Raw genomic sequence first — 25,742 nt, 5'->3', positions numbered from 1 at the left:
TAATCAAGAATGCAGACCAGTTTAGATTGATTCATCAAAATATTTACCAAACATATTTCTTTACTGAGTAATATCACTCGAGATTTTGAATACAGTAGAATATAGTATTTTTTTGCAATCTCAGTCAAAATAAATTGAAACTGCATGGGAATAGGAGTTGATTTTCGGGTGCTCCATATGCAGTTGGAAAAACTTGTGTTCGCCTTCCACACTCCAGTTCACCTCCATATCGTGATCCTATTTATCAGAATATTAGCATTCGGGTGTAAAAACAATTGATACTCCCAACACTTACCATAAAGTTATCACTTTGGTAAATATTTTCACCCAGATGCACATTGAGCTTTGTGCGACGACCCGATCCGATCTCCAGAGCCACAAATGAGAACTCCTTGAAACTAAACTGGCAGTGTTGCAGCCCAAAGATCTCACACGTCTTCAACTGTTGCATCATAATCTCAAAGATATTCCTCTTAGGAAAGTGGCAATTTCTTAAATATAATTCAGTTATATTTTCAAAGCTTCCGTCATAGAAGTAAAGATGATAACCTGCTACTTTCATGATCTTACACGGGACTCTTAGCCTTTTGATGACATAGAATAGGGGCATACCGGCGTTTATCTCCAGCATTTTGATGCTGCTCCGGTTTGCAGACATTATGACTTTTTCTAGGAAACCATCGTCATCGTGGTCGCATAGAATAATCTGCTTCAAGTGCTTCAGGTGTTCCAGCTTTGATAGAAACCATCGCTCCAACTCCCAGCTGTAGCCCTGCAGAAGCTCCAGGTTTTTGATCCCTTCCCAGGGCAAGTCTGTGCTCTGGGGGAGATCTATGTCGAACAGGGCCAGCTTCAGGCTTCTCAAGCTTCTGGCTTTCAGGATGTGCACCAAATGGTCGACCTCCATCTTGCTGCAGTAGGACAGCGTAAGGTTATCCAGGAACCGGAAATCCACGAAGTGCTTGCCAGTGAACTTTCCGTGGGGACTGAATGTCGTCAAATTGGGAAAACTCCTAAGCAATTTCGGTAAGTCCGAGTCCGTTAACGAAAAAGAATGCGTAGAGAAGCGAAAATCCTTCAGATTTGGAAACACATAGTCAGTGAGAATATCGAAGTTCGATTGCTTTTCCATCTTCAAGCGTAGCGCATTGAGGGACCGTTGAGTGCTTCCCAGGAAGAAACGAAGATTTTTGTCGCTCAGATGTAACTCGATCAGGGGGAGATTAGCAGATTTATTGCAAGAACGCCAGACAAGGGGCATTACATCCAAGAACCGAGGATGCACTTGTGTCAACCCTAGCTGCATTGGCAATTCCAGATAACCCAGAATCACAATAAGGGCATCATCCGGCAGGCTTAATAAGTCAGACTTGGCGTTCTGTAAATGTATAGATTAAATAAGATTATTTTACATTTAAGTGTAGGTACTCGACTATTTTTTTTAAAAACACTGACTTAAAATACTTCACTAACATTACACTATCTTACTAAAAACTACCTTATGCAGGGAAAGATTTTTATAAAGTTTTAACCATGTTGTGTTTGTCCCGAAGTTTTCAGATATCCCATTCGTAGCCACATTAGCTTTTGATTCACAACGATCAGAATTAATGGGTGGATTTGATCTTTCGGAATTCGTGTTTTTCATTAGACTTTTCGGTAGACTTTTTTGTATACATTTCTTTTATAACATTTTCCGTCTTTGTAACAATTAATAACTTTAAGCTGTTTTTATAAATTTAAAAAATAAAATTCGAAAAAAACTCCTTTTCTTAACATTACTGAAACTGAAAAATTTTGGTATTTTTGAAACAGCTGAGAGTTTGGCACACGAGTCGCTAGCAAATAAATAAACAGTTATATTAATAAAATGCTGGGTATACAAAGATATTTTTCAATATAGTAGAAATAGAAATTATGAATGATTTCATCTTTAATAAATTTTACTAATTAGTTAACAGTGAACTGAAACAAAATCGTTTACAGAATGCAACAAATTCAATTTTTTAGAATCAAAAAATAATTTTGGTATATTTAAGGAAAAAGTATAGTATTCAAAAAGTACATATTTTAGAGCCGGACGGTATAATTAATCGATAATTCCGCGGTCACACTGCTGGCAGCAAAACAAACTGCAAAAATAATAATCCTGGGAGTTCTCCTTTGGTAACCAAAATAGAGGAAAAGCCCAAGAGTCAGGATGCAGAAGTACGACAAGATGGAGAAGATCGGGGAGGGCACTTACGGCACGGTGTTCAAGGGTCGCAACCGCGACACCATGGAGATAGTGGCCCTGAAGCGGGTGCGACTGGACGAGGACGACGAGGGCGTGCCCAGCTCCGCCCTCCGGGAGATCTGCCTGCTGAAGGTGAGTCCGGAGCCAGACCGACCCATATCGACTGAGTCTAGCCACACCTCTCAACCCGCAGGAGCTGAAGCACAAGAACATCGTGCGGCTGATAGACGTCCTTCACTCGGACAAGAAACTCACCCTGGTTTTCGAGCATTGTGACCAGGACCTCAAGAAGTACTTCGATAGCCTCAACGGGGAGATCGACATGGCCGTCTGCAGGAGCTTCATGCTGCAACTGCTCCGCGGATTGGCCTTCTGCCACAGGTATTGTCTTGGTCACATGATTCTAATAATCCGATGTCGACAAGATAGACCCATCTCCTTCAACTAATCCAACCAAAATATTAATATTCTAGCCACAACGTCCTGCATCGCGATCTGAAGCCGCAGAACCTGCTGATTAACAAGAATGGCGAACTGAAGCTGGCTGACTTCGGCCTGGCGCGGGCCTTCGGCATTCCCGTGAAGTGCTACTCCGCAGAAGTGGTGACCCTGTGGTACCGACCCCCAGATGTTCTGTTTGGTGCCAAGCTATACACAACCAGCATAGATATGTGGTCGGCTGGATGCATTTTGGCCGAGCTGGCGGACGCTGGACGACCGCTGTTTCCCGGCTCCGACGTGCTGGACCAGCTGATGAAGATCTTCCGAGTGCTGGGCACCCCCAACGAGGACTCCTGGCCGGGGGTATCGCACCTCTCCGACTACGTGGCGCTTCCATGTATGGATTGCGAAGTTACCTTCTGTTTTGGCTCTGACATTGAAACCTCTTTTATCCGACAGCCTTTCCGGCCATCACCTCGTGGAGCCAACTGGTGCCTAGGCTGAACTCCAAGGGGCGCGACCTGCTGCAAAAACTGCTCGTCTGCCGGCCCAATCAGCGTATCAGCGCGGAGGCCGCCATGCAGCACCCCTACTTCACGGACAGCAGCTCTTCGGGCCACTGAAACGGATGGGAATAGGGGTTTCCACTCGATTGCGACTGTTTCCACGTACTTTGATTAGACCTAAGCCGAAAACTATGAATGTGTGCAGTGTCCCCAGTGCAGTAGATGTCGATTACAGACTAAGATAAGCTGTCCTTCATTACTCTTCGTTCTATTTGAATCGCTTAGTTAATCAAAATCAGCAAATTTGATTAGTGACAATCCATATGTGACATTTAGCTGCCAAATTAATCGTTAACGTTTTAGCACTTATTGATTTCATAAAGATCTTGTACTAAGTCCTTTTCATAATCTGTTAATTTATTTATTAATATCTAAATAACTTTTCCCTGACCGATATCTACTGTTCGTATGAGTGTGCACCAAAAACATGTGTCATCGGGTATAATTAACTTAGCTCCCACTCTTTTGTTTTGAATTCTTAACTGAGATTTCTGGTTTCAAAAATATATTTTAAGCACTTTATGCTATAGAGCTTATCTGGTTAGGCAAGCTTTTGAATTCCAAAGAAATCCTTTTTATTAAATGAAACATAAATCGGAAGTTTTTAGCATTAAGGAACTTCGACCCAGAACTCAGATGTATCCTAGATTTGCAGACCAATAAAGAGGAGTTCGTGCAAGAGGGCACCAAAAAAAGGTCGGCAGCAAATATTTTAAAAACTGCTTTTGATTTTAATTTTGAGAGGCACATGATCAGAATTTGACGTTTAAAATACACTTCTAGGATAATACCTTATAAAACAATTGTAACCTACCATGATGCTAGTCCTCGGAGAGGTCTGTTCGGACCGCCGCCACACGATAGGGGTTAAAGTAGACCTGCGCACATGCGATTCGAGAACGAGAATCAGTATTTCACTGGACTGAGAGAGATGCCTTAGTTTTTTTATTGCGCTGCGAATTGTTCACCCAACCGGTCGCGTTCTGAGTCGGGCGTACTTCTATATATTTAGACCGACAACAAGACCTGTGGATCGCTGTTCCTATAGCGATTAAACCGACCCGAGTAAAGCAGAGCACCGCGAACTAAACAATTGCACAGGACTGTTCTTATCAGGCGTCGCTCCAGGAAAACATCGAACAGTGCTCCGAAAATGACCTGGGGATTCGTCACTTGTGGCCCCAACGAGGCGTTGGTTGTCTCCGGTAAAACACCATAGATTTACATGCTCGAAAACGCAACCAATTGGCGAATTAATTGAAAAATTCAGTGAATATAAATAAAGCGAGCACCCACACAGACGCACACACACGCACCCCACCCCTGGTGACGTCACTATCGATTTTTGTGTACCGCATGCAAGAAGAAGAGAAGAGAACAGCAGAAGAAGCAGCACTCCGAGGCCGTGCGCGCGCATTCAAACGGCGTGCGATGCTGCAGTCCGAAATCTTTAATGTTTTGTAAACAAAGTGGTTTTTGTTCGATTTCTCCGCAGGATGTTGCTACATGAAGCCGCTTTTGGTGCCGGGAGGTCGGGCCTTCGTGTGGCCCACAATCCAGCAGGTTCAGCGGTGGGTATTAAACGAGGTTTTCGGGGATGCCAGGGACTCACGTAGAGCTCCAAACCGGACGTACGGTTCGAATTTGTTGTTTTGAAATACATTTTTGAACTTTAATACTTTTTTCAAAATCAAAGGCTTAATGTTAACCAGAATATTGAACCCACAGGGCTTGTGTTATTATATCACAATTAAAATAAATTGAAACTATTTGTAAAAGTTTTACATCCAATATGTTATTTGCAAAACATTTACACATTATTTTAACTAGTTTCCATTGGCTTAAAATTATTATTGAAAAATACTAGAATACCATTAAATATTTGGTTTGGATTGAGTCCCTGGTAATAGGATTGAGGATTTCTGGATTTCGGAAATATTAATTCTTCTTTATTCCCACAGAATTTCTTTGAACACCATGACCCTCCAGGTGGAGAGTCCCTGCGTGTACACCAGCCAAGGAGTTCCCATCTCCGTGACGGGCATCGCCCAGGTGAAGGTCCAGGGTCAGAACGAGGACATGCTGCTCACCGCCTGCGAGCAGTTCTTGGGCAAATCGGAGGCGGAGATCAACCACATTGCGTTGGTCACCCTGGAGGGACATCAGCGGGCCATCATGGGATCGATGACCGTGGAGGAGATCTACAAGGACCGCAAGAAGTTCAGCAAGCAGGTGTTCGAGGTGGCCTCCAGCGATCTGGCCAACATGGGCATAACCGTGGTCTCCTACACCATCAAGGATCTGCGCGACGAGGAGGTGCGTACTTCAAGCCGATTAATAATGGCTATAATCCCCGCACAGCTAACCCACTCATCAGCAGTAATGGGAATTATTTTGGATTACGTATTTTCGTTGTATTTTTTATGTGGCTCTCATTTTAAGGAGTTCATGATATTTAAAAATTGATTCAAAGTATTTTCACTATATCTATTTGACATAGGAAACTGTATTCTTTAACGATCTTTAATAATTTAGAGGTTTCAATTTAATATTTTCACATCTTCCGCCGTATTTAAAAGCATATTTTTGCATTTTTTTGTTATTCAAAAATCGAATTTCCCATCACTGTGTCCTGGCTTCGAGTCCCATGCTCCCTAATAACCTCTTGTATATATATGTATATATATATTTCTTGCATGTCCACATGGATCCAATGTAGGGCGACTCAAAGGTGCGTATGTCCGCTCAACCGCCTGCGTGTAGAAACGTTGGAAACGTTGCCCCATTCTCCTGCTCTTTTTTCGGATACACGGGATACTGACTCCCACTCTCAATTTCACTTTTCAGGGCTATCTCAGATCATTGGGCATGGCTCGAACGGCGGAGGTGAAGCGAGATGCCCGGATCGGCGAAGCGGAGGCCCGGGCTGAGGCCCACATTAAAGAGGCCATTGCTGAGGAGCAGCGCATGGCTGCCAGGTTCCTCAATGACACCGACATTGCCAAGGCTCAGCGCGACTTTGAGCTGAAGAAGGCGGCCTACGATGTGGAGGTACAGACCAAGAAGGCAGAGGCCGAGATGGCCTACGAGCTGCAGGCGGCGAAGACCAAGCAGCGCATCAAGGAGGAGCAGATGCAGGTCAAGGTGATCGAGCGCACCCAAGAGATCGCCGTGCAGGAGCAGGAGATCCTGCGTCGTGAGCGGGAGCTGGAGGCCACCGTTCGCCGTCCAGCTGAGGCGGAGAAGTTCCGCATGGAGAAGCTGGCCGAGGCCAACAAGCAGCGCGTAGTCATGGAAGCCGAGGCAGAGGCTGAATCGGTTAGATACCATTTAAATATGGTACTTTTCCCATCGATAGTGATGATATGGAAAAGTCCTATATGAGGATAAAAACCCTGGTCTAAACTGTAGCTACTCCTTCTTCTGTTACAGATCAGGATCCGCGGCGAGGCCGAGGCCTTTGCCATTGCCGCCAAGGCCAAGGCGGAGGCTGAGCAGATGGCCCAGAAGGCAGAGGCCTATCGCGAGTACCGCGAAGCTGCTATGGTGGAAATGCTCCTGGACACACTGCCGAAGGTGCGTTGGAAATTAGGGCTTCGGGTTCTTGAGGGCATTAGGAGTTTCTATCGAAACATTTTCCTATTTATGAAACTTTGAGATTTAAGATTCATATTATTATATGTACTAAAGAAATATTAATGCTAAATCTTTCTGCAGGTGGCCGCCGAGGTGGCTGCTCCTCTGTCGCAGGCCAAGAAGATCACGATGGTATCCAGTGGAAACGGCGACATCGGTGCCGCCAAGCTGACCGGCGAGGTGCTGTCCATCGTCAACAAAGTGCCAGAACTGGTCAAGAACATAACCGGCGTGGACATTGCTCGGGTACGTTCCAATTCTGAATTTATCTAACTTCGAGGCTCGCAGCTCGTCGAGGCGAAGAAAGAAGACCCAAACGAAACCAAAACAAATGGCAATCAAAAGACTCGGTAGACTAAAGAGGACGCGGATTTAGTTTGCTTCCTTTGTTTGATTTGAGCCTTGTTTTGCGATATTGATTCCCTGATTTCGATTCACTTTACGTTTCCTTTCTCTTCATTTCAGTCTGTGCATGCTGGCTAAAAGTATCCAAACGAAAACCAAATCAAACACACACAATTATGTACTCTTCAAACAAAAAAAAAAAAGAACAAAAAAACCAGTAACGCAATCTTGAACGATCGAATACTTCAAAAACTGAAATCGAACGCATTTAAACTTTGTTTATGTATTTAACTGCATAATTAATATATTATTGAATCCTCGTGCTAACCCTACAAATTTTGCAACATGTTTTACACACGCACTCAGAGAGAGGAGCAGAGATATTTTGTATTCAATATATGTATTTATATAAGTGTATTGCACAGAGCGTGGAATAAATATTCTTCCTTGAATAAAATAAAATGGAGTTCTTGTTTTACTTAGTGTAGTTTCGGAGCTGGTGAACGCTGCAGATTTAAAATATTCCAGCAAGACAAGTAAAAATAGAGTATTTGTAGAATGCAATGAACATTATTTAAATTATTTGGGTTTCCTCTACAAGATACAAAGCTTAAACATTCAAATAAAGAAAACGATTACTTGTCAAAGTTAGTTAGGGTCATATGCAATTCGGATTTCGAATTTTTTAGATTTGAGACCTAACGAGCAGCTGCTAAAAAGATAAGATAAGATTGAGAACATAACTACTAAAAGTATTCCAATTAATTTAAAAAATTTATAAAGAGTTTTTGAATTTAACGGTTTTTGGCGGCACTTTTCCGATAGTCACCCTTTCCGATAGAAACTTACAGCCAGCGTTGCCAGATGTGGTGTTTTTCAAACACCGATTTTAGTCTCTTAAGGCAAAATAGTGTTTTTTCCTCAATATTAATGTTACTTTTCCGTGAAATGCCTGCAATAAGTAGAATGACAATCGCAATACTTTTCTTTGCAGTGATTAGTAATTTTACTGAATCAATCATGTTAAATTTCAAACGTCAGTTTGAATTTAACTGGTTACTTGGATTTTTTAGTAGGAACTTTGTTTGGCAAGGGCCATTTGTGGCGAAAACCAATTCACCCTCTGGTAACACTACGTCCAGCTGGATCAAAAATTTTAATCAGAATAGAATATCAGTATTATAACGCACAAGATTCCCAAAGCCAAGCGAGCGGAGTCAAAAGATAACCATAGGCTCATAGATATCATCATCCCATTGAGAAAGGAAACAAAGAAGGGGACCTCCCCAACGGTGAAACCAACGCAACCGACTGCGGCACTTGGACGAGGAAAAAAGTTCAGCCTTTAAAAGCGGAAAGAAATGGTAAACCCTGCATAAATTAACCAAGCGAAACCATTGGCTGTAATGCTGTATCGCAATTAAATAAGTGGTCAGTGGACTTGTTGCTTTTCCCAGTTGCCATATCGCTGCTGGCGTTTATTGATTTTGTTTTTGGGCTGTTATCAACAGCCTGCCGCCCGCTCCGCCCCCAAATGATTTATATTTATCAGCCAAACAAATGGGTTTCAAAGCAACGCTATCTTATCAGTCAGTCCCCCCGAATCTTGCTAATTTGTTTATACTCAGCTGATCAATGATCATTGATCACATCTGCTAGCACTAATCCGCCTGTGGATGCGGGTATTTGGAGAACCAGACGCTAATTGGGTGATGACTTCGTTAATCAAGTTGGTACCCTACCTCGCTGACACCTGACAAAAACGAATCGAATCGAACGTGTGAAGTGGCAATTTGCGCCTTGGATAATGCCGCACCCACTCGCCCAATCAAAATCAATAAATGCAACTCAAGCCACCCACTGTACTATTTCATTTATCCATTTTCAGAGGGTTTATCTGCCTGGAAACCAGAATTAAATCGAGTGGCCACGAACCTTTTATCACTTCCGAAAGGCAGACCAACAAGCTTCGCAAAAATGAAACAGAAACGCTGGAGGCACAAGCGTAAATAGTTATTTACCCAAAGATAACCGAAGGGGAAAGACATTCACCCCGCAGCCGGATTCGTTTTGGAAAACCTTCGGAAAACAAGCGGAAAATCATGCTGGGTCGCACACAAAAACTCCTGTTAGGCATATCTATACTGATACTGGTCGACGTGGTTTGGGTCTCCTCCAGCGAGCTAACAAAGGTGAGCATCTGCTTTTCAAAATTATACATAATCTCATTCCAAATGTGCTTTCCAGTTTCTGTACAATGAGGCCAACTTCGACAAGCCCTTCTTCTGCACATACTTCAAAACATCCATGTTCAGCATTTACCTGCTGGTCATTGGCATCCTGGCTCCCTGGAAAGAGTCCTGCGAGCGGCAGAATGGAAACTATGCTGTAAGAAGTTAAAAAAACACTATGTACCCCAATAAATATCTTTATTTTCTACAGATGATGGAGCAGAATGCAGACGACGAGAATTATTACTCCAATCAGGCAGTTTTGGTAAGCAGAACCTGATAAAAATGCGCCCACAAAACTTGTAAAACCTTAAAACATTTACTTCCAGGGAGATCCTACCTATGTGCCCATTAGATCGCCCCACTTGGGAGCCCCAGCCAATAATGCCACCTCAAACTCCCTGTCCGGCACTGAAAGCGATGACTCCAGCGTGAGGAGTGTGCGTTTTAGCAAGATGGCCGAGGTCCGGGAGATGTCCGCCCACGAAGCCACCGACGCTTTGATGGCCAGGCTCTCCTATGCCGCCAGTTTGAGAATTAGGCGGCAAAAGACCCACCACAAGACTGCCAAGACCGCCCTGCTCTTTTGCCTACTCTGGTTCGTCGCTAATTACTTCTTTCAGTTGGCCCTGGAAATGGACGAGACGGCCATGATAACGCTGGTCAGCTCAACGTCGTCGTTCTTTATTATCTGCCTGGCGGCCGTGTTTCCCTCGGCTTCGGGTGACAAGCTGACCATCACCAAGGTGATTGCGGTGGCCATGAACATTGGCGGCGTGGTGGCCATCACCATGAACGACCTGCACGACACAAAGATGACGCGAGGCGTCCTGTTGGCCCTGTTCAGTGCTTTCTTCTATGCCGCCTATCTGGTTTTCGTAAAGCGAAAAAGCGATACGGAGGAAAAGGTCGATATACCTTTGTTTTTCGGTGAGCAAAATCTTTGAATTTCGAGTTTATTATCGTTGCTTATCTTTGGCTCTTTTGCAGGTTTTGTGGGGCTGTGGAATCTGCTCCTATTGTGGCCGATTTTCTTCATTCTGCACTTCACCAAAATTGAAACCTTTGAGCTGCCCAGTCAAGGGCAGTTTGCCCTTTTGTTCCTCAACGGATTGGTGGGCACTGTTCTGGCAGAGGCCCTTTGGCTGTGGGGCTGCTTCCTGACCTCCTCCCTGATTGGCACGCTGGCCATGTCGCTGCAGATTCCGCTGGCCATCATGTTCGATGTCCTGCTCAAGAACAAGCCATATTCGCCGATGTTCTACATGGGCTCGGTACCCATATTCGTGGCCCTGGTTTTCGTATCGCTGCTGATGCGAAACGACGATTCTGATCCGCTCATGAAGCTGTTTAGGATTGTATACAGAAAGGTCTGCCGCTGCCATAAGCCAAGCATTGTTAGGTGAGTCTTGTGTTCTGCCAAAATGAACTGCTTTTGAACGTAGTAATTACTTATGCAGGGTCAACGACGACGAGCAGCAGGAGTCGCTGATAAGTAACAGCGATTAAACGCACCGATGGTCGGAGGCTTTGGCGCTTCTATAAACTTTGAATGTTGCTCATTGCAATGCAATCTAAAACTTGGCTGTTCACGAGTTCGTTTCGAATCGTTCTGTAATCTATTGGGACAAGTCCTGCACAATTCCCTATCTGCCCTGATTTGTGTTTCTCATTTGTGCATTTTCCGTTGGATATTATTACGTTGCGTCTTGCATACAACTATTTATTGTAATCTTACAAGTGCATTCTCTGTAAATAGCTTTAGCTCCCGCGAATACCGTTTATCTATGTGATAGTCTACAACGTTTTGCTGAAGTCCACCTATAATTTATTGTATTTTCTCGGTATTCACACTGCGCTTAGCTGTATAATTGTTGACTTCTCAATACAAGATGAATATAAGAAAACATATACACATATTGATAACTAATAACAATAAAGAAAACTTGTCTACCGTAAGCATAGAAAATTCTGGAGTTAGCAGGTTTTTAGACTGTTAATTAATGCTGACGCTGAACAAGCTATAATTGAATCATAAACTAATCAGCTCAGATAAGCTCAAGCTCAATTGTTATAAATTGAATTAGCTTTTTAAAATAATGGTGACTACTACTAAATCATCACTGGAATTAGAACCATGAGTAGAATTTTTATTTTTAGTTTGTTTTCTAATAGAAGTTGCCTTTGAGTATCAAGAACAAATACTGTCAAACTTCTATAACGTGAAATAAAGAATATATTATTTAAAGTATCCCAAATAAGGGTATTATATTTGGAAGTTTGACTTTTTTAACAAATACTGATACTGACTGATGTGTTTGTAATGTTTGGATTAGTTATTATTAAGTTTCTTTTTATTTACCCATTAATTTTTTAATTATTTAAGTAAAATGAAAGTTATTTTCTATTAAATCACTCACTTTAATTTTCATCCTACATCCTAAAAATTTTGTATTTACAATAGGTGACACTTAATCTCTAGCACTTAACTAGGTATGTACTCAATAAGATCACACAAGTTCATTAACTGTTCTGGAGGCACACAAACCGACATCTGTGTGGCCCAGAGTGGCACGGCAAATGCTTCAGTTCCATCTCTCCATGCCTCCGGTGGATCACACCGTTGTCGTGGACGGCGAAGGAGCAGGTGGGCCGGAACCGGAGCTGGGTGGGATCTGTGCGGCTCGGGAGGTGGATGGCTCCATAGGTTCCATTGCGATGACAGTGGCTGCTGCGGTGGGTGCATGTGGATCTGTCTCCGAGTACGGAGGAGCCGGCAGTGCCGCAATCCCAATGGGCCCGGCAACGGGTTCGCCCAGCGGGGACAGCGGAAGGGGCGTCCCCGCTGCCGCAGCTGTGGGCGTGGTCAGGTTGCACATGCGCATCACCTCGTCATAGCTGGGCAGATCCTTCTCATCCTTCTCCAGCTGATCGCGGATGCGGTTGGCCTCCACGCTGCCGGGCTCAATGAAGAATATGTCGCCGTAGCGGTTGGCAGAAGGCTCCTCCGGCACACTGAACACATTGCCCTGGCGGTCTGCAAGAAATCCAAGAGTAATGAGTGAGTATTGAAATCTTTAATGAATTTTAAAGTAACATCAACAGAGTATTATTATTCGATAAATGCAATGTTGATATCAAGTTGTTAGTATTAGGGGTCATTTCAAGAAAAGACTTTTTAATGTGAATCTACAAGATAATACTTGTTTACTGTTCTGATATGCACATTTGAAATGAAGCAATCATCTATTTATCACTTTATGACAGTTGTTTGAAAGTCAAATGTTGTGGGGCTAAAAATAAAGTTAAGACACTCGAAACTTCGCGCTGATAAGACGCTTTGTATGATCACTTTCTGTGATATTTCGCTCAATGTGTCCCATATCCACACTGTACAAGTACCAGCTAGTATTTGACGACGATTTCGAGCCATGGAGTCGTGCATGCGCTTTGCCAGCTACCGAGATACGAAACGAACAGATAAATCAATTATTGGGGCTATTGTTTCCGCTGAAGGTCCGCCAGCCGAGATCGGATCAGCTCAGCTCTGCTTTCAGCTAGTGGGGATGGGGATAATTACGTATATCAGCTGGGCCACGGCGAATATGGCAAACACAAAGCCCAGTGCCACGCTCAGGTTAGCTGTCAGCCCCATTCTGCGACTCTCGAAGACTGACCAAAATAATCGCCCCCAACCTAACCGATTAGATAGGCTTCCTGCCCACCTTCAGTTGGCACACGTTACCAATTCCGATGTCGTATCGCTGATGGATCCTCTGGCTCTGCCCCGGCCTCGGCCTCTGCTGGCGTCGACATCGCGGATGGCAGAGCTTGGCCAGAGTTTGGCTCTCCACGCGGATGTAGTAGCAGGCCAGGGGGATCAGGCAGAAGAAGACGAAGACCAGTGCCATGTAGATGGCCACGTGCAGGCCGAAGCTGCTGTCCCACTCAAACGTGGGCTCCGATCCGTGCATTGTTGAAGGGGAACTCAGAACGACGCGGGGCAGTAATCAAAGCCAAACTACAGCCACCAACTGCGCTTTCTGGGCCCTAGTATTGGCCATAGTTTGCCGTTTGGCACGCAATTGATTAGCCGCCCGAGATTAGATTGTCCGCCATGTTTGCCTGGCCATACGCCATAAACGTTGCTCCATATATCAGATATAGGGAGATGTATATACGACTCGGTTGTTGGCGAAACAAAACAAAAGCCAGGGCAACTTACACATCTCAAAGCGGGAGTTTCGACGTCGGGAGCAGCAGAATTTCACGATCCAAATAACAGCGAACTTGGAAGAACAAATAAAAGGGTTATGGGGCACGATGGTGGGATCGTTAGGATCTGGGCTTCACCTGTAGGGCCGCATAGGCCACGAAGCCGATCAGCAGGAGTACGAAGAAATTAACCAGGGTACTGGCATCCATTGTGCAACGAGCTCTCCAGCAGACTGACCCCCTAAAAACTGATTTGCAATATCTGCAAGGCGGTCGACAGAACCCTTATCGCGAGAGGCCGCTAAACAAACAGTCCACTCCAGGCTTTATGGATTTATAGGAGCACTTGATCATCAAACCCGCCCACACACACTTGGCCACAGCATATCAGTGCGCCAATACATATTCGTATGTGTACCAGCCGGTCAATATATCAATCCAATTCATCAATACATACCGATGGCGACCAAGCGCCGCTGGCGTTGTTGACGTTGTCGTCGGCGTCGTTCCCTTACCGGATCCTGAAATCCCCGGGGACTGGTCCCACAGCACTTGTTCAGAATAATCCAAAGAGTACACTTTCAAAGGAAGTTCAAAGGAAATCAGTGGGGGAACAGGGGGTGCGACTTGTATCCCTCGCTTAAGCAACTTCAGAATGTAATGATTATGATACATAGTATATATCATAGCACTTAGACTTTATATTGAAATAGGTATAAGAACCTTGTTTTTTAGGATCAATGCTGTTGGTAACATACCGAAATATGTTTAGAAAGGATGTTAGGCAACGAAGGAAAAGGCTAAGCGAGGGAGGGGTCCTTAAGAATACCAGACAGATACCTGCAGGAGGAAGTAGACCATGGGCATGATCAGGAATAAGACGAAGAACAGCCCCACATAAAAGACAAAGAAATCCATTCTGCCGATTTCCGCCGGAAAGCCAAACGCACAATCGAATCTCTTGAACGGCGAGTTTAAACTGAGACCTCTCCGGAGCGAAGTCACCACTAATCTAATCGGAGTCAAGGCAGCCGTCTGATTGGCCACCTTTCTATATGTATAGCCCGTGATAGCCGCCAAAAATAAGTCAGAATGGGCTGGTATCGGGCTGGGGAAAACCTACTGTATCTTCGCCGGCGACTCCTGGAACCCCTGGCCTCGAAGCACACCCAAATGCAGAATCTCAGGCAGCAGAAGGTGACGGCGCAGGAGATGAAGGCCAGGAAGAAGAACACCAGGTAGGGCGGTACGTTTGACATTTTGGCTTCGGAATATGACAATGCGCTGTATCCACGTGGATATGGAAGACGGGAGACGAGAGCACGGCACCGACGAAGGTATTCGCTCCATGAAAAGGCCTTAGGCCAACTGTCATATCATAACGCGTCGCTGGCTTTTGGCCAAGACTTATCGGCGACTGGAAAAGCCAGGGAGAGAGGATCGGGGCGGCGGCGAACAGGTGTGTCAAGGGCCATGTGATAAGCGCTCGGCGGACGAAGTCCGATAAGATACGCCGCCCTCTCTCTTTTGCACTCTGTGTGCAAGCAGTAAATGTATCTGTACCCAACAGATATGCGCATAATTGCGCTTCGGATAGTGTCAGCCGGGCACGTGACTTGCAAAGGTCTAAAAACTAATTAACAGGTGAAAATATTCCATAATAAGCCAGGTGACATTTAAAGAGGACCCCACAATATATTTCCTTAGTAATCAACTGATTTCTAAATGGTTCAGACTTAAACTAACATTGTATTTTCAGCTGTATAGTTTCGTTTTTCTCAGTGTCATGACTAGTTTGACTATCAAATATCAAGTTCTATATTAGATTAGATTAGATACGTTCACGAATACATCATAGCAAATATTTACTTTTAAATCAAAACTCATTATATGTATCTTGTATATCTAAGGAAATCAAGTTTTAAGTATCTTCTTATTAATTCCGAGAAATTTCTTTTTTTTTAAGTGCCTTCTAATCCTTGTTTAATTGAATTAATTAGAATAATAAATCGTATTAATTTCATAAAGCTTGTTTTTATAAAAATACTAATATTGCGCATACCTTCTCCAAAATGTTTTATTAAATTTAAGTAGGAAAAATAATATAAAAGAGCTGTACATCTTGCTTTGAGCTTTACAGCGCGTTTTTGTATGTCCCCAGGTTCAAACTATATACTGGAAACCAAGCGTGAAAAAAATTAATATTTTTTACTCATTTAAAGCAATTAATATTGAGCCAGACAAAAGACTATTTTCGAAGGAATGAAGAACGTTTTCACCGCTAACGAAAATGCGAGCTCTACAAATCACCGGAGCTCCTCACCTGCCGTCCAGCTGAGTCGACTACTCATTCCCGGCGACGAGGGGCACGAGGAAACGAATCTGCTCAGGGGCGGGCTAACCGGCGATCTCCTGCGGCGCTTCTCGGCCACACATCTCTGCAATTATCTGGCGGTTTCACTCCCATTTGGGTGGCTATAGATGGGCCAACAACTCACACTGACAGAAAAGTAAAGAATCAGCAGGAAGAGGAGCAGCAGGACACCGAACTCGCACCAGCGGAACTGATCACCCATCTCAGGGAATATTCGATCATCACGAACTGCGACCGCACATCTGAATAAATTAACTTTACTGTCGAACGTTCCGAGTCTTCCCAACCAACCAAGCAACCACCAAACCGAACCCATCGATAAGGGAAGCACCACAGATAACCGACCTTATCGGGAAACGCTTGTGACTCACGGCCGCTCACCTGTGTTCAAGCTGACTCCTGCCGGATCGATTCGGAAGCTCTGGAGCACCCTTCCTGGCTGCCGGTTGGCTGGATTTTCACCAGGACCAGGACCAGGACCTCTACCTGGACCGCGACCACTTGAGGTAGTTTGACTAGGAGTTTTCTGCCTGGCGCAGAGGCAACAAGCCTGAGGGGATCGTTGAGATCAGCTGGAGTTTCAGGACTCGTGCGAAATCGCATTACAACTTACTCGAATCAAAATTGACACAATTGAGATTATGAGGAACCAGCCAACCATCATAAAAGCGTAATAGGGCATTATCTAAGCGAGTACTTAATACCGGATGTTCCGAAGAGACAACACAAATTTCCACCGTTCGCCGCGCACAAGAAACCTTGGTAAAATGGCAAAGCAGCGCCTGTCATTGCTAACAGCCTAATCACCAAACAAAACCGAATCGAACACAAGCCTTATCAATGGTAGAACAAATTTGCGATGAAAACTAGGCACACACACGCAATTTCACACCCTACGCAATCGGTAGAGGCAATCGCGCAGATAGACTTACGCACCTGGGGACTCGACCCCCACCGAAACACTCTCGGCATCGAAATCCCCGGAATCGATGTTTCTCCGGCTCTTGTAGCACAGCTGTGGGGGCAAAGATAGTGATTAACATGAGAAGTGCCTTTCAAAATCAGGAATATAACTCTTGATAAGGTACTACTACAGGAAGTGCTAATAGAGGCAGTCATTAACCTTCTTAAGGTTAAGCGATCTCGGGAAAATGGTGAAGGTATCTACCTACACAATCGGACCATAGGACTTACGCACCTGGGGAATCGCATCCCACATGTTTCCTCATATTGTAGCACAACTATCGGAACAAAAAGACGTGTCTAACAAGCGAAAATACCTTTTAAAATCAGGAATATACCAATACAAAATAATTAAGGTATTGCAGGCACTTTAAGAAGACTAATTTTTCTCTGAACTAGTGGACTAAGAACCGATGAGCTCTTCCGACTTTTGAGCAGATTCTCCGCGCAATCAAGAATATATTCCTGATTTTAGAAGGGTAAACTCACAACAAAGACCAGGAAAAACACCAGAGTTATGTAGAATATGTCGATCACTTCCATGTCTCGAGAGCAGTGAGCGGAGTCGAGTAGGCGATGGATTAACTTGGACTGGTGGTAATTTGCGAAGAAAGACGTAGAATGCGAGTTGCTCGTTCATATCTTGGAAAAGTTTCCTTATTTTTATAGCGCCGAGAACCCCATCGAACAACATGCATTATCTTATCGTACAAGCTTTTGTAGCTTTTTTGCACAATGAAGTGGCAAAAACTTGGATTTGGATCTTACCCTCCATGGCCAGGCGCAACATCATCTCGTGGCGCAGGAGGCGGGCGTGAACCCGCATGTTCCACTCGTCGATCTTCAACTTGACAAACAGGTAGCACTCCTTGAGGGGGTGTGATGGCTTAAAGTGTCAAATCAAGCTACTGGTTAACCTACCCGCGCGGCAAGTGACACCACAATCAGCACTACGAAGCCAAAGAACCAGAATTCCACATACATTGGGCCCTATTTCCCGGGGATTTTATTTTTTCTATGTCTAGCCTTGTATTCTGATCGAAATATTCCACTTTTCACATTCGAATTTTAACGATTTGACTAATGGAAGCGGAGTTACTTGGGATAAATAAACTCACCCAATTCCGGCCTATATTGCAGGCAGCACACGCACTTCCACTTGTTGTTGGGGCAGATATAGGCCTTTCAAAACACTCAGTTATCAACGGATCAGAGTAAGGATAACCCTGCCACACTCACCCTTATCAAAAAAAGGAATATCAGAATAAAGGATATGAAGTAAAAGCCCTCCACGAGATCCATTTGAACTGTGTCTGCGAGATGTGAAATTACAAATGCGCGGAAGCCCTCGGGAATACGAAAATCAACGCCGGTGAAACTGTTGTGATAAAGCTCTTTCGATAAACAAAGATAAAGTCGGCTATAACGTTGCATCAGCCTGACGGCTTGGGCAATTCGGCTGAGTTGCCAGATAAGCAAATCAGAGCTAATTATAGCCGCGGTCCAATAAACCGAGCATGTGCGCCCAGTTACGAGATAGTTATTAGCGGTATCTCTGAGCCTATTTGTTTACTCTACGGATCCCGCTCACCATTGCGTCTGTCGATGGTCCTCTCCGATCTGGCCCTGACTTCTCTATCTCGGATTTCGCCTGCTCTCTTGGCCTTGCTATAGGCATTCGATATGAACTGTTGGGGGAAAATAGGGAAACCCTTTAGTGCTTTCTTCCAATAGAGACTCGGCGACGGCTACTCACGACAATAATTAAGATGATGACTAAAAGCACCACGGAAAAGGAACTGAACTCTGCACCCATAACTCCGGCAACCCGCTTGGAACGAAAGCTTTATTACAACTGACTAGCTATCGAACCTGCCGATTTCGGAGTCCCGAACCGATAGCCCATTATCCGTATCTTATCACCGTATTACCGCTTTTCGTAACGCCATCAAAACACACTTACCTCTCTGGAAGTACCTCCTAGCCGACGACCAGGCTACCTGTAAGCGTATTATTATTTAAAAATCTTAAGTGATCATTGCTATTTGGAGCCTCTTCGCCCACCTTGATTAGAACGCTGGCCCCCAGGCCCAGGAAAATCATGGTGATAAGAAGGGCTGCCGTCATCTTTGGCAAGCTCGTCCCAAGTAAGCTGAGTGCAAGAAGCCAACTGAAAGTACATTCTCCAGGTCCCAGATGAGTGGGGTAATCAAAGGAGGCTATAAATGATCGCCTCCTAGACGCTCTAATCGGTTTGCGCTACCTGCTGATTAGTCCCTATCGGTCAAAATAAGCTAGAAAAAGTTTCGAATCCTGACCCTGAAATGCCCTTATAAGCTGCTTGAATTACCTTAAAAAAACAAACTTAGTATATAAAAGATTTTTGAAGTATTTTTAAAAGTATTCCATCCATTTCTGATTTTATTTTTACCTAAAATGATAGTATTTAACTTATCAATAATAGTTAATTTAAAGATTTGAAACTTTAATATACTAAGGAATTCTTTTTTAATGACGTAAAATATTAAAGGTAAATATGACTAATTATAAAACAACGTAAGACACTTGTTTTTTAGTAATTGAGCATTGTTAAAGCAACAGCCCCTGGTGAAATTCAAAGGCCTCATGGAAGGGTAAGTAATTATTACTTTTCTAAGAATAGGAGGCCAGATTACGATGAATGGCTTTCTTTGGCCATGGAGTGAATACCCCCATTAATCGGGAACTCTTTCTATTTCAAATTTCTCAAGCTAACAGCGCGACCTTGAGAAATAGTATTATTATAGAAATAGTATTAGAAATAGTATTACTAACCAGCTGGAAACTAGATAACAAGGCTGGTGAAATAGGCTCGTTGTTCAGAACCCTCCCACTTGGCGTACAAAATCGGAACTCTCCCACCTCAGTTGAAATGCCGAACCCTCCCAGCCAAATAACACAGTCATGATATTTGTATACCCTTGCATTGTACTCGAATGGTCATCGCACAACCATTTCAATTTTCAAGTTCACAGCAGCAACAAGACCCGAAAACGAAAAAACCCAACTTGGACTGACCCATTTTATAAATCTGAGGCAATTAAAGCGAACTGCTCGGGTAATTATGGGGCGGTCGGACCTGAAAACAAACAGACTTTGCTGAATTGTGATAATTAATAGTTGGCCTGGGAGTGTCCGCGGCGGGTAGATCTTGCCCTCGGACTCCAAACTTCCAAACTGCACCCAACACAATGAAAATTGTAACAAAATTGCGAATTTACCTTTGTGCGCCTGTTTTATTTCTTTCTCGCGTCCACACTCCAAGTATTTTATTGTTACAAATCGCCAACGGAACGAGCGAGTTTACGTAAAAGTACCTACATACGAAAAAGTGTTTCGATGCCTTGAACTGAAATTAATGAGCGCGCTAGCCCCGAATCAGCCCGAATCAGAGCAGAGTGTTGGCCCCCATCCAAGGGTCCAGCGGCCCAGCGCCCAGCCTCCCAAGTCCAAGTCCGAACTCCGAGTCAGCATTTCTTTTGTGGCGATCCGCGGGTCTGCTAATGCAGCCAGCCATGCCCAATTGGTCGGTCCGTGTCGGAGGAGCTCATCCGTCCAGTCCATCGGCTACGAAGTCAGGTGCTCCATGGGAATGGGCATGGGTATGGGTATGGGTATGCCTGCTCCATGGGCACGCTTCATGCTTCAAGTGCGCAACAATTGGACAAAAGCGGATTTGGCTCGGCTGTTGGGTTTTTTATCTTGGCCATTTCCATTTTCTTTGTTGCCACTTGATGTTTGAGGTTGGCGTGGATTGGTCATTTGTTGGCGGACCCGTTGCAATTGATTTCAATTGAATTACGCATCAGCTCGGACACTCGAAAGCCGAAATGTGTTCATTTCGGACTTCGTATTAAGGGTTTTTTAATTTAGATATCTATACATATTAGGATATGTGGATTCTACGAACTTAAATTAAATTATTATTTACTGCTAAAATAATACCAACTTTATGTTTATGAAGTCCCCAAAAACTGCATACTCTAGGTCAAGTTCAATAGCGGTTTTGAAGTTTCTTATCCACCAAATCCAATTAAAATTATATAAATAATAATATTCTTATGAGTACTTTCCGCTTTCTGTGCCCTAACTACTTTAATAATAACCAAATATTTTTGTTTTTTTTAAAGTTTGGATCCACTGTTTGTTGTTGACCATAATGTGCGAACATTGAGTCTAATCCGATGGCGACTTCCACTGCCTTCCGCTCTAATATCTTATCTCTTTGTGAGCTGTGAGAACGGAACAAAATTTGCATTTCTTTGGCTGCGGGGCACGCCCCCCAATGTCAAGTTCACAGTCACTTCCGCCCCGAAAAACGGAAAATGCACCGACTGGGCATTAACACGTAACTGCCACCGATCTGAACCGATCTTATCTCGAAAGCCGCGGAAAACAATCAGCAAACAATCCAGCCGAAAAACTTACAAATCATCTGGCGCACAAGTTCCGGCTTTCGAGCTTGGCTTTATGGTCTAATACTGGGCCATTGTTGACTCGGCGTAAACGATGGCTATAACTTTTATGACGCTGTGAATGTGCGGCGAATTAATCCCAACGGATTTTGGAGCCGACTGCCCGCTAATTGTGGGTGTGTGATTGCCGGTGGATGCTGGTGGGTGATGTCAGTGGCTGGGTCTTTAATCATCTATTAAAAACCTTTAAGCGCGGAGCTAATGTGCGTCAATTAACTTCCAAGAGTCCCAGGAAAAGTAGATTTCAAAGATCATAACGAAGTCAAAGTTTAGCTGCTCTTAAAAAAATTTTAAAAATATTACAACCTAAACTTCAAGATCGGTTTTTCAATTTCTGTTTAATGTATTAAAACGTTGGGCACAATTTCTGTTTAATGTATTAAAAAGTTGTGTACGGTTATGACCTAATTTATGGTATTGCCAAAATTAATATAATAATATATTAACAATTATTGGAAATTCTATACCAAGCCATCTAATTAGTTCATTAGAAGTATAGTGATATTTCATCCTTTAACTAATTGTATAATAAATTGTAATTTTCCAAAATCTGCCTTAAATACTATGTAAGCTCGTCATTCTATTTTAGAAAACCTAAGAGCCCCTCGAAATGTCTCAGCCAAAATTACTCAATCAATTCGCGTGAGAATCAAACGAACTGCTAATATAAAACAGATCCCGGCCCCAAGTCATTAATGGAGTGCTCAAGCAACGCCCAGATGACTACGGGGCGCGCTCGATGTAATTAATTTCGATTCGCCACTCTTGGAGCGCGACCTTGAACTTCTTGAGTGACGTGTCTATTAGAACGCAAATGAATCCGCGTTTTCTGGGCCGGACTCACTTTCGCTTTTGTCCACCAAGATACAACATCGCACTTCTTGAGAAACCCCATCGCATTGAGAGATTGGGATTGGCAAGGGGAAAACCAGCCCGGTGACATAACTCCAGCTTACGCACTCGCATCTCAGCTGGAAAATATGTGGAGCATTAAGCATTGGGGCTAATTAGTTAATAAAGAAAAGAGTGGACTTTGGACACATGCAAAATATGTTTCACCATCATTTTATTGTCTTTCTTTGCTTATACTTTTGGTGGCAGAGTCCGCTGCAAACTTTTCAACTAGCCAATTCTGTGTTGCAGCAGTAAAGCCGCTGCACTGAAAAAACATTTTGCTTTACGCAGTTCCAAAACTTCAAGAGCTGCCATAAAATCTAAAGAAAGAAAGGGTAAGTAAAGTAAAGGTGTCAAAGAGCTTTAAAAATATTATTTAGATGCGCCTATTTCATTACACTAGTGGCCAAAATTTGAGGGGTAATCAACCTAGGCCCAAAATGGTAAGTTTAATATTATTTTTTCCAGTTTTTGCGGCGGCAATGCCTATAATTTCCCCCATTGAACCTGACCGTCGTGGCTGTTGTTTCTACGATGTTACTGCCTCGCCAGCCATTGTTGCTGCAGTGCTGATGGGGCACAGCAAGCACAGTTATGATTATGAGAGGCTTGTGACAATCAACTTCCTCGAAACGTGCCGCTTTGGAATGGCTTTGGCATGGAATGGCTCGGATTGGACTTGGACTTTGCATAATGGCCAGCAGTTGGCCAGTTAGCCAGTTAGTTCGTGTAATGAATTTTTACCCGTGTTATTAGGGGACAATCGTTGTTGGGAGTCAGCGACATTGCAGTTACAGGTGCAGTGTTTTTTCGGCAAGCCTTTAAGTCAACAGAAAACCAAACTTTCATAAAATGTAATAAGTAGGGCTTAACAATTCATTTAAGCTTGTTTTACAAGTTAAGCCCAAGAAAAGATGTAGCTACATGTGAAATAACAAGCATTACAGTAAGTAAATCCCAGAACTGTAGTTATTACATAGAGTTAAAATTACTTTACTAAATCATAGGACTCTAAAAATAAAAATTGATGGTAATAAATATAGAATAAACATCAATCAATCAACCCAAAATTAAGTTATCTTAGAAAAAGACTAAAATGCATGTATGAATCAAACAATAGATATTACCCTTGGACATATAATTTTTGATGGACCAATAATATCTATTTAAAAATATATTATCAAACCCTGAGGTCAGACAATTAACCCTTTTATAAATCTCAAAATCAATCATCATATAAAACCAATATTGGTCGTGCCTTTGAAATGCACATTTTTCCGTGTGCAGCTTGTTTTTCCCTTTACGCTGACTAATCCGGCAAAACACTAATTAATTATGCCTTATAATTGAGGCACCCGCCTGGGAATGATTTTGATTAGCCGCCACCCTGCAATTATCCCTCGGATCGTGAAGCTGTTTGCAAGTTTGCCGAGTTTGTTTGTTCGGCCGTATGCACTGCCGGTGCAAAAATGTAATGTGGAATGGTTGGAGAGAAGAAACCGAAAAGAAAAGCCAGCAAATTATGTGAACTTGTTATATCACCTGGCTGAAAATCGCAGGCTTCAAACACTTGTTTTTTCGTTTTTTGTGTTTTTATTCGAGCGGCGGCAATCATAACAACGAGCTGCTGCTGCACTTTCTTTGCGTTACGCTTCTTTGCATGCATATTGCCAAATCGTTTATATATAGTGCATATATATATAGACAGATAGCCACGCCAGATATCTGCGGCTATATGCAAGCGGTCAGTGTCCAGACATTGAACGCCGAGCAATCGAAATGCTTGAGGAGATACAGATGCCGACTGAGATGCGGCGGAGATTCAGATGCAGATGCAGATACATTTACAAGTGCGGCACAGAAACGCAAAAGTTCAACAGTCGGAGGCGTTGGTGAAACCCCTCCCGGCCGAAACCCCCCGCGCTGGTAGGCGTTTTTCAGCATTGTAAATTAATTCATATTAGCCAAACAAATGCAGACATACAGTGTGTGTTGGCCGAGTGTGACGGTGAGCAGCTTTTAGCATTTCGTTCGGCAGATCAGATGAGATGAGTCGAGATGGGCTGAGTTGCCGCACAGGTTTTGTTTCTGCGGTCTGAAGTTCGTTGTGGGAGCATCTCAGTCGCAGTCGTACTCGTAGTAGAAGTCGCAGCCTCGTTGAAGAAACCGGCGCAAATGATTTTTATTTCTTTTTTATCTGCTGCCGCTGCTGCAACTTGTATTGAAAATAGCAAACATGCAAAATGCGCAGCGAAGGCTGAGAAAATCAACAGCGAAAATGTTAATTACACTATATCTGAGCGGCTTCTACCTGGCGTTCGACGGCCACTTAAGTGTATCTGATGGATGCAAATGTGTGGAAGGCATTTTCGAAACCCCAAACAGTTACAGATCTCTCGGGCGATACGTATTGAACTGGCCTGTATGAGTAATATCAATTGGTTTATGACTAATGGGCAAGCCTAAAACCAAATCCCTGTCAGCGGACACGGTGAAGATTTTCCTTGGATTAATCCGCAAATGTTTTATAAAAAAAAAACATAACAAATAAGTACGCTGTATTAAGGGTAATGAACATTTTAGAACTGTCTATATTTTATCTTTAAAAAGGATTACAAATATATATTTTCCCATTACCAAAAAGTATTAAATAATTATTGTTTATAATTATAATAGTTATGTTAAAATTTTCTTTAAAAAACGTTAGCCAACAAAAATAAAGGATTAGGATCATTTTAAAACCGTCTAACTTTAATCTTGCGAATTTCATAAAAATATATTATTTACCATTACCAAAATATATTAAATTTTTATTTTAAATTTCTTAAAAGTTAATTAAGAGTTAGTTAGTTAAAGAGTCAGTAAGCACAATAAAGAAAATAAATACAACAAAAACGAATAATGCAAGAGTCGTTGAATGTATTATGTCTGAAAAAACCAAATCCTTCACCTTTTTTACCAAATTAGAAAATATAAATTTAACTGGAAATAGTCTAAGAAAAGTAATTTACTGTTTTTAAACTTGTTTCTACCCATAACCACAATCATTTACTTGTTAAATAATATTTTTCTTGTGGTGCAAATCAAAAGACTTAAGAAACGAACTTGACGGCAATGAGGAAAACTCCACTCAACTGGCCGAGTCTTTTGAGCCGAGTTTTGAGACCTGAGCTGGGCTGAGAAAGAGAAGCGGAGAACCGGAGAGCCGCGGCTGCGAGAGAGAAGACCTGGGGCACTGAGAAGTGGCCGTTCTCTCGGCCAAACCTAGCCTCTCAATGGGCGGCTTCGGCTGCCCGGGTACTTTTTGGTATAAAACATAAACAAGCC

General features: G+C 43.2%; 5 protein-coding genes across 18 annotated transcripts; 3 read left to right on the top strand and 2 right to left on the bottom strand.

Moving 5' to 3' along the window:
• Positions 1-42: 42 nt before the first annotated feature.
• LOC108030245 (uncharacterized) lies at positions 43-4,192 on the bottom strand. Its single transcript, XM_017103051.3, has 3 exons — positions 4,058-4,192; positions 296-1,378; positions 43-237 (listed from the first exon to the last, which is right to left on the bottom strand). The coding sequence occupies exons 1-3, from the start codon at positions 4,058-4,060 to the stop codon at positions 121-123; spliced, it is 1,203 nt and encodes a 400-aa protein (XP_016958540.2). The 5' UTR covers positions 4,061-4,192; the 3' UTR covers positions 43-120.
• On the top strand, positions 2,081-3,962 carry LOC108030246 (cyclin-dependent kinase 5 homolog). The gene is made up of 4 exons (XM_017103052.3): positions 2,081-2,368; positions 2,430-2,617; positions 2,710-3,074; positions 3,137-3,962. Exons 1-4 carry the CDS (start codon positions 2,201-2,203, stop codon positions 3,298-3,300), a joined length of 885 nt encoding a protein of 294 aa, XP_016958541.1. The 5' UTR covers positions 2,081-2,200; the 3' UTR covers positions 3,301-3,962.
• Positions 4,169-7,686, top strand: LOC108030394 (flotillin-1). Its single transcript, XM_017103278.3, has 7 exons — positions 4,169-4,448; positions 4,739-4,814; positions 5,205-5,559; positions 6,091-6,561; positions 6,676-6,819; positions 6,961-7,125; positions 7,345-7,686. Exons 1-7 carry the CDS (start codon positions 4,397-4,399, stop codon positions 7,360-7,362), a joined length of 1,281 nt encoding a protein of 426 aa, XP_016958767.1. The 5' UTR covers positions 4,169-4,396; the 3' UTR covers positions 7,363-7,686.
• Positions 7,687-8,352: 666 nt separating this feature from the next.
• LOC108030236 (solute carrier family 35 member F5) lies at positions 8,353-11,726 on the top strand. Its single transcript, XM_017103028.3, has 7 exons — positions 8,353-8,588; positions 9,113-9,416; positions 9,472-9,612; positions 9,667-9,720; positions 9,785-10,385; positions 10,446-10,857; positions 10,916-11,726. The coding sequence occupies exons 2-7, from the start codon at positions 9,327-9,329 to the stop codon at positions 10,962-10,964; spliced, it is 1,347 nt and encodes a 448-aa protein (XP_016958517.2). The 5' UTR covers positions 8,353-8,588; positions 9,113-9,326; the 3' UTR covers positions 10,965-11,726.
• A 126-nt stretch (positions 11,727-11,852) lies between these two features.
• Positions 11,853-18,861, bottom strand: LOC108030237 (uncharacterized). 14 transcript variants are annotated; one of them, XR_007763994.1, is made up of 5 exons: positions 17,929-18,109; positions 17,776-17,875; positions 16,981-17,059; positions 16,658-16,843; positions 16,446-16,594 (listed from the first exon to the last, which is right to left on the bottom strand). XR_007763994.1 is itself a non-coding variant. In XM_050887612.1 (4 exons), exons 1-4 carry the CDS (start codon positions 17,989-17,991, stop codon positions 12,420-12,422), a joined length of 315 nt encoding a protein of 104 aa, XP_050743569.1. In that variant the 5' UTR covers positions 17,992-18,106; the 3' UTR covers positions 12,287-12,419. The 14 variants fall into 14 exon arrangements, 13 of the variants coding, with proteins under 13 accessions (XP_050743565.1, XP_050743560.1, XP_016958530.1 ...); XM_050887612.1 differs by lacking the exons at positions 16,446-16,594; positions 16,658-16,843 and adding an exon at positions 12,287-12,492 and having other exon boundaries at positions 17,929-18,106; XM_050887608.1 differs by lacking the exons at positions 16,446-16,594; positions 16,658-16,843; positions 16,981-17,059; positions 17,776-17,875; positions 17,929-18,109 and adding exons at positions 11,853-12,492; positions 18,599-18,695; positions 18,764-18,861.
• Between the last annotated feature and the right edge of the window lie 6,881 nt (positions 18,862-25,742).

This window comes from Drosophila biarmipes, chromosome 2R (genome assembly GCF_025231255.1).
Source record: "Drosophila biarmipes strain raj3 chromosome 2R, RU_DBia_V1.1, whole genome shotgun sequence".
Taxonomy (NCBI): domain Eukaryota; kingdom Metazoa; phylum Arthropoda; class Insecta; order Diptera; family Drosophilidae; genus Drosophila; species Drosophila biarmipes.
Note: the sequence above shows the minus strand (reverse complement) of the source record. Positions and strands in the feature narration are given on the sequence as shown.

What these genes read in the sequence shown, in the direction of transcription:
- LOC108030246 (XM_017103052.3), top strand. Translation starts at nt 2,201, where the DNA reads ATGCAGAAGTACGACAAGATGGAGAAGATCGGGGAGGGCACTTACGGC. An exon ending in GGATTGGCCTTCTGCCACAG is followed by an intron (nt 2,618 to 2,709) that starts GTATTGTCTTGG and finishes TTAATATTCTAG; the next exon opens with CCACAACGTCCTGCATCGCG. An exon ending in CGACTACGTGGCGCTTCCAT is followed by an intron (nt 3,075 to 3,136) that starts GTATGGATTGCG and finishes TTTATCCGACAG; the next exon opens with CCTTTCCGGCCATCACCTCG.
- LOC108030245 (XM_017103051.3), bottom strand. An exon ending in ACCAAAGTGATAACTTTATG is followed by an intron (nt 238 to 295) that starts GTAAGTGTTGGG and finishes TCTGATAAATAG; the next exon opens with GATCACGATATGGAGGTGAA.
- LOC108030394 (XM_017103278.3), top strand. Translation starts at nt 4,397, where the DNA reads ATGACCTGGGGATTCGTCACTTGTGGCCCCAACGAGGCGTTGGTTGTC. An exon ending in AGGATCTGCGCGACGAGGAG is followed by an intron (nt 5,560 to 6,090) that starts GTGCGTACTTCA and finishes TTCACTTTTCAG; the next exon opens with GGCTATCTCAGATCATTGGG. An exon ending in TCCTGGACACACTGCCGAAG is followed by an intron (nt 6,820 to 6,960) that starts GTGCGTTGGAAA and finishes ATCTTTCTGCAG; the next exon opens with GTGGCCGCCGAGGTGGCTGC.
- LOC108030236 (XM_017103028.3), top strand. Translation starts at nt 9,327, where the DNA reads ATGCTGGGTCGCACACAAAAACTCCTGTTAGGCATATCTATACTGATA. An exon ending in ACTCCAATCAGGCAGTTTTG is followed by an intron (nt 9,721 to 9,784) that starts GTAAGCAGAACC and finishes ATTTACTTCCAG; the next exon opens with GGAGATCCTACCTATGTGCC. An exon ending in CGATATACCTTTGTTTTTCG is followed by an intron (nt 10,386 to 10,445) that starts GTGAGCAAAATC and finishes GCTCTTTTGCAG; the next exon opens with GTTTTGTGGGGCTGTGGAAT.
- LOC108030237 (XM_050887604.1), bottom strand. Translation starts at nt 16,726, where the DNA reads ATGCCCTATTACGCTTTTATGATGGTTGGCTGGTTCCTCATAATCTCA. An exon ending in TTGTGTCAATTTTGATTCGA is followed by an intron (nt 16,595 to 16,657) that starts GTAAGTTGTAAT and finishes CGATCCCCTCAG; the next exon opens with GCTTGTTGCCTCTGCGCCAG. An exon ending in AGGAGTCAGCTTGAACACAG is followed by an intron (nt 12,493 to 16,425) that starts GTGAGCGGCCGT and finishes GATTTCTTGCAG; the next exon opens with ACCGCCAGGGCAATGTGTTC.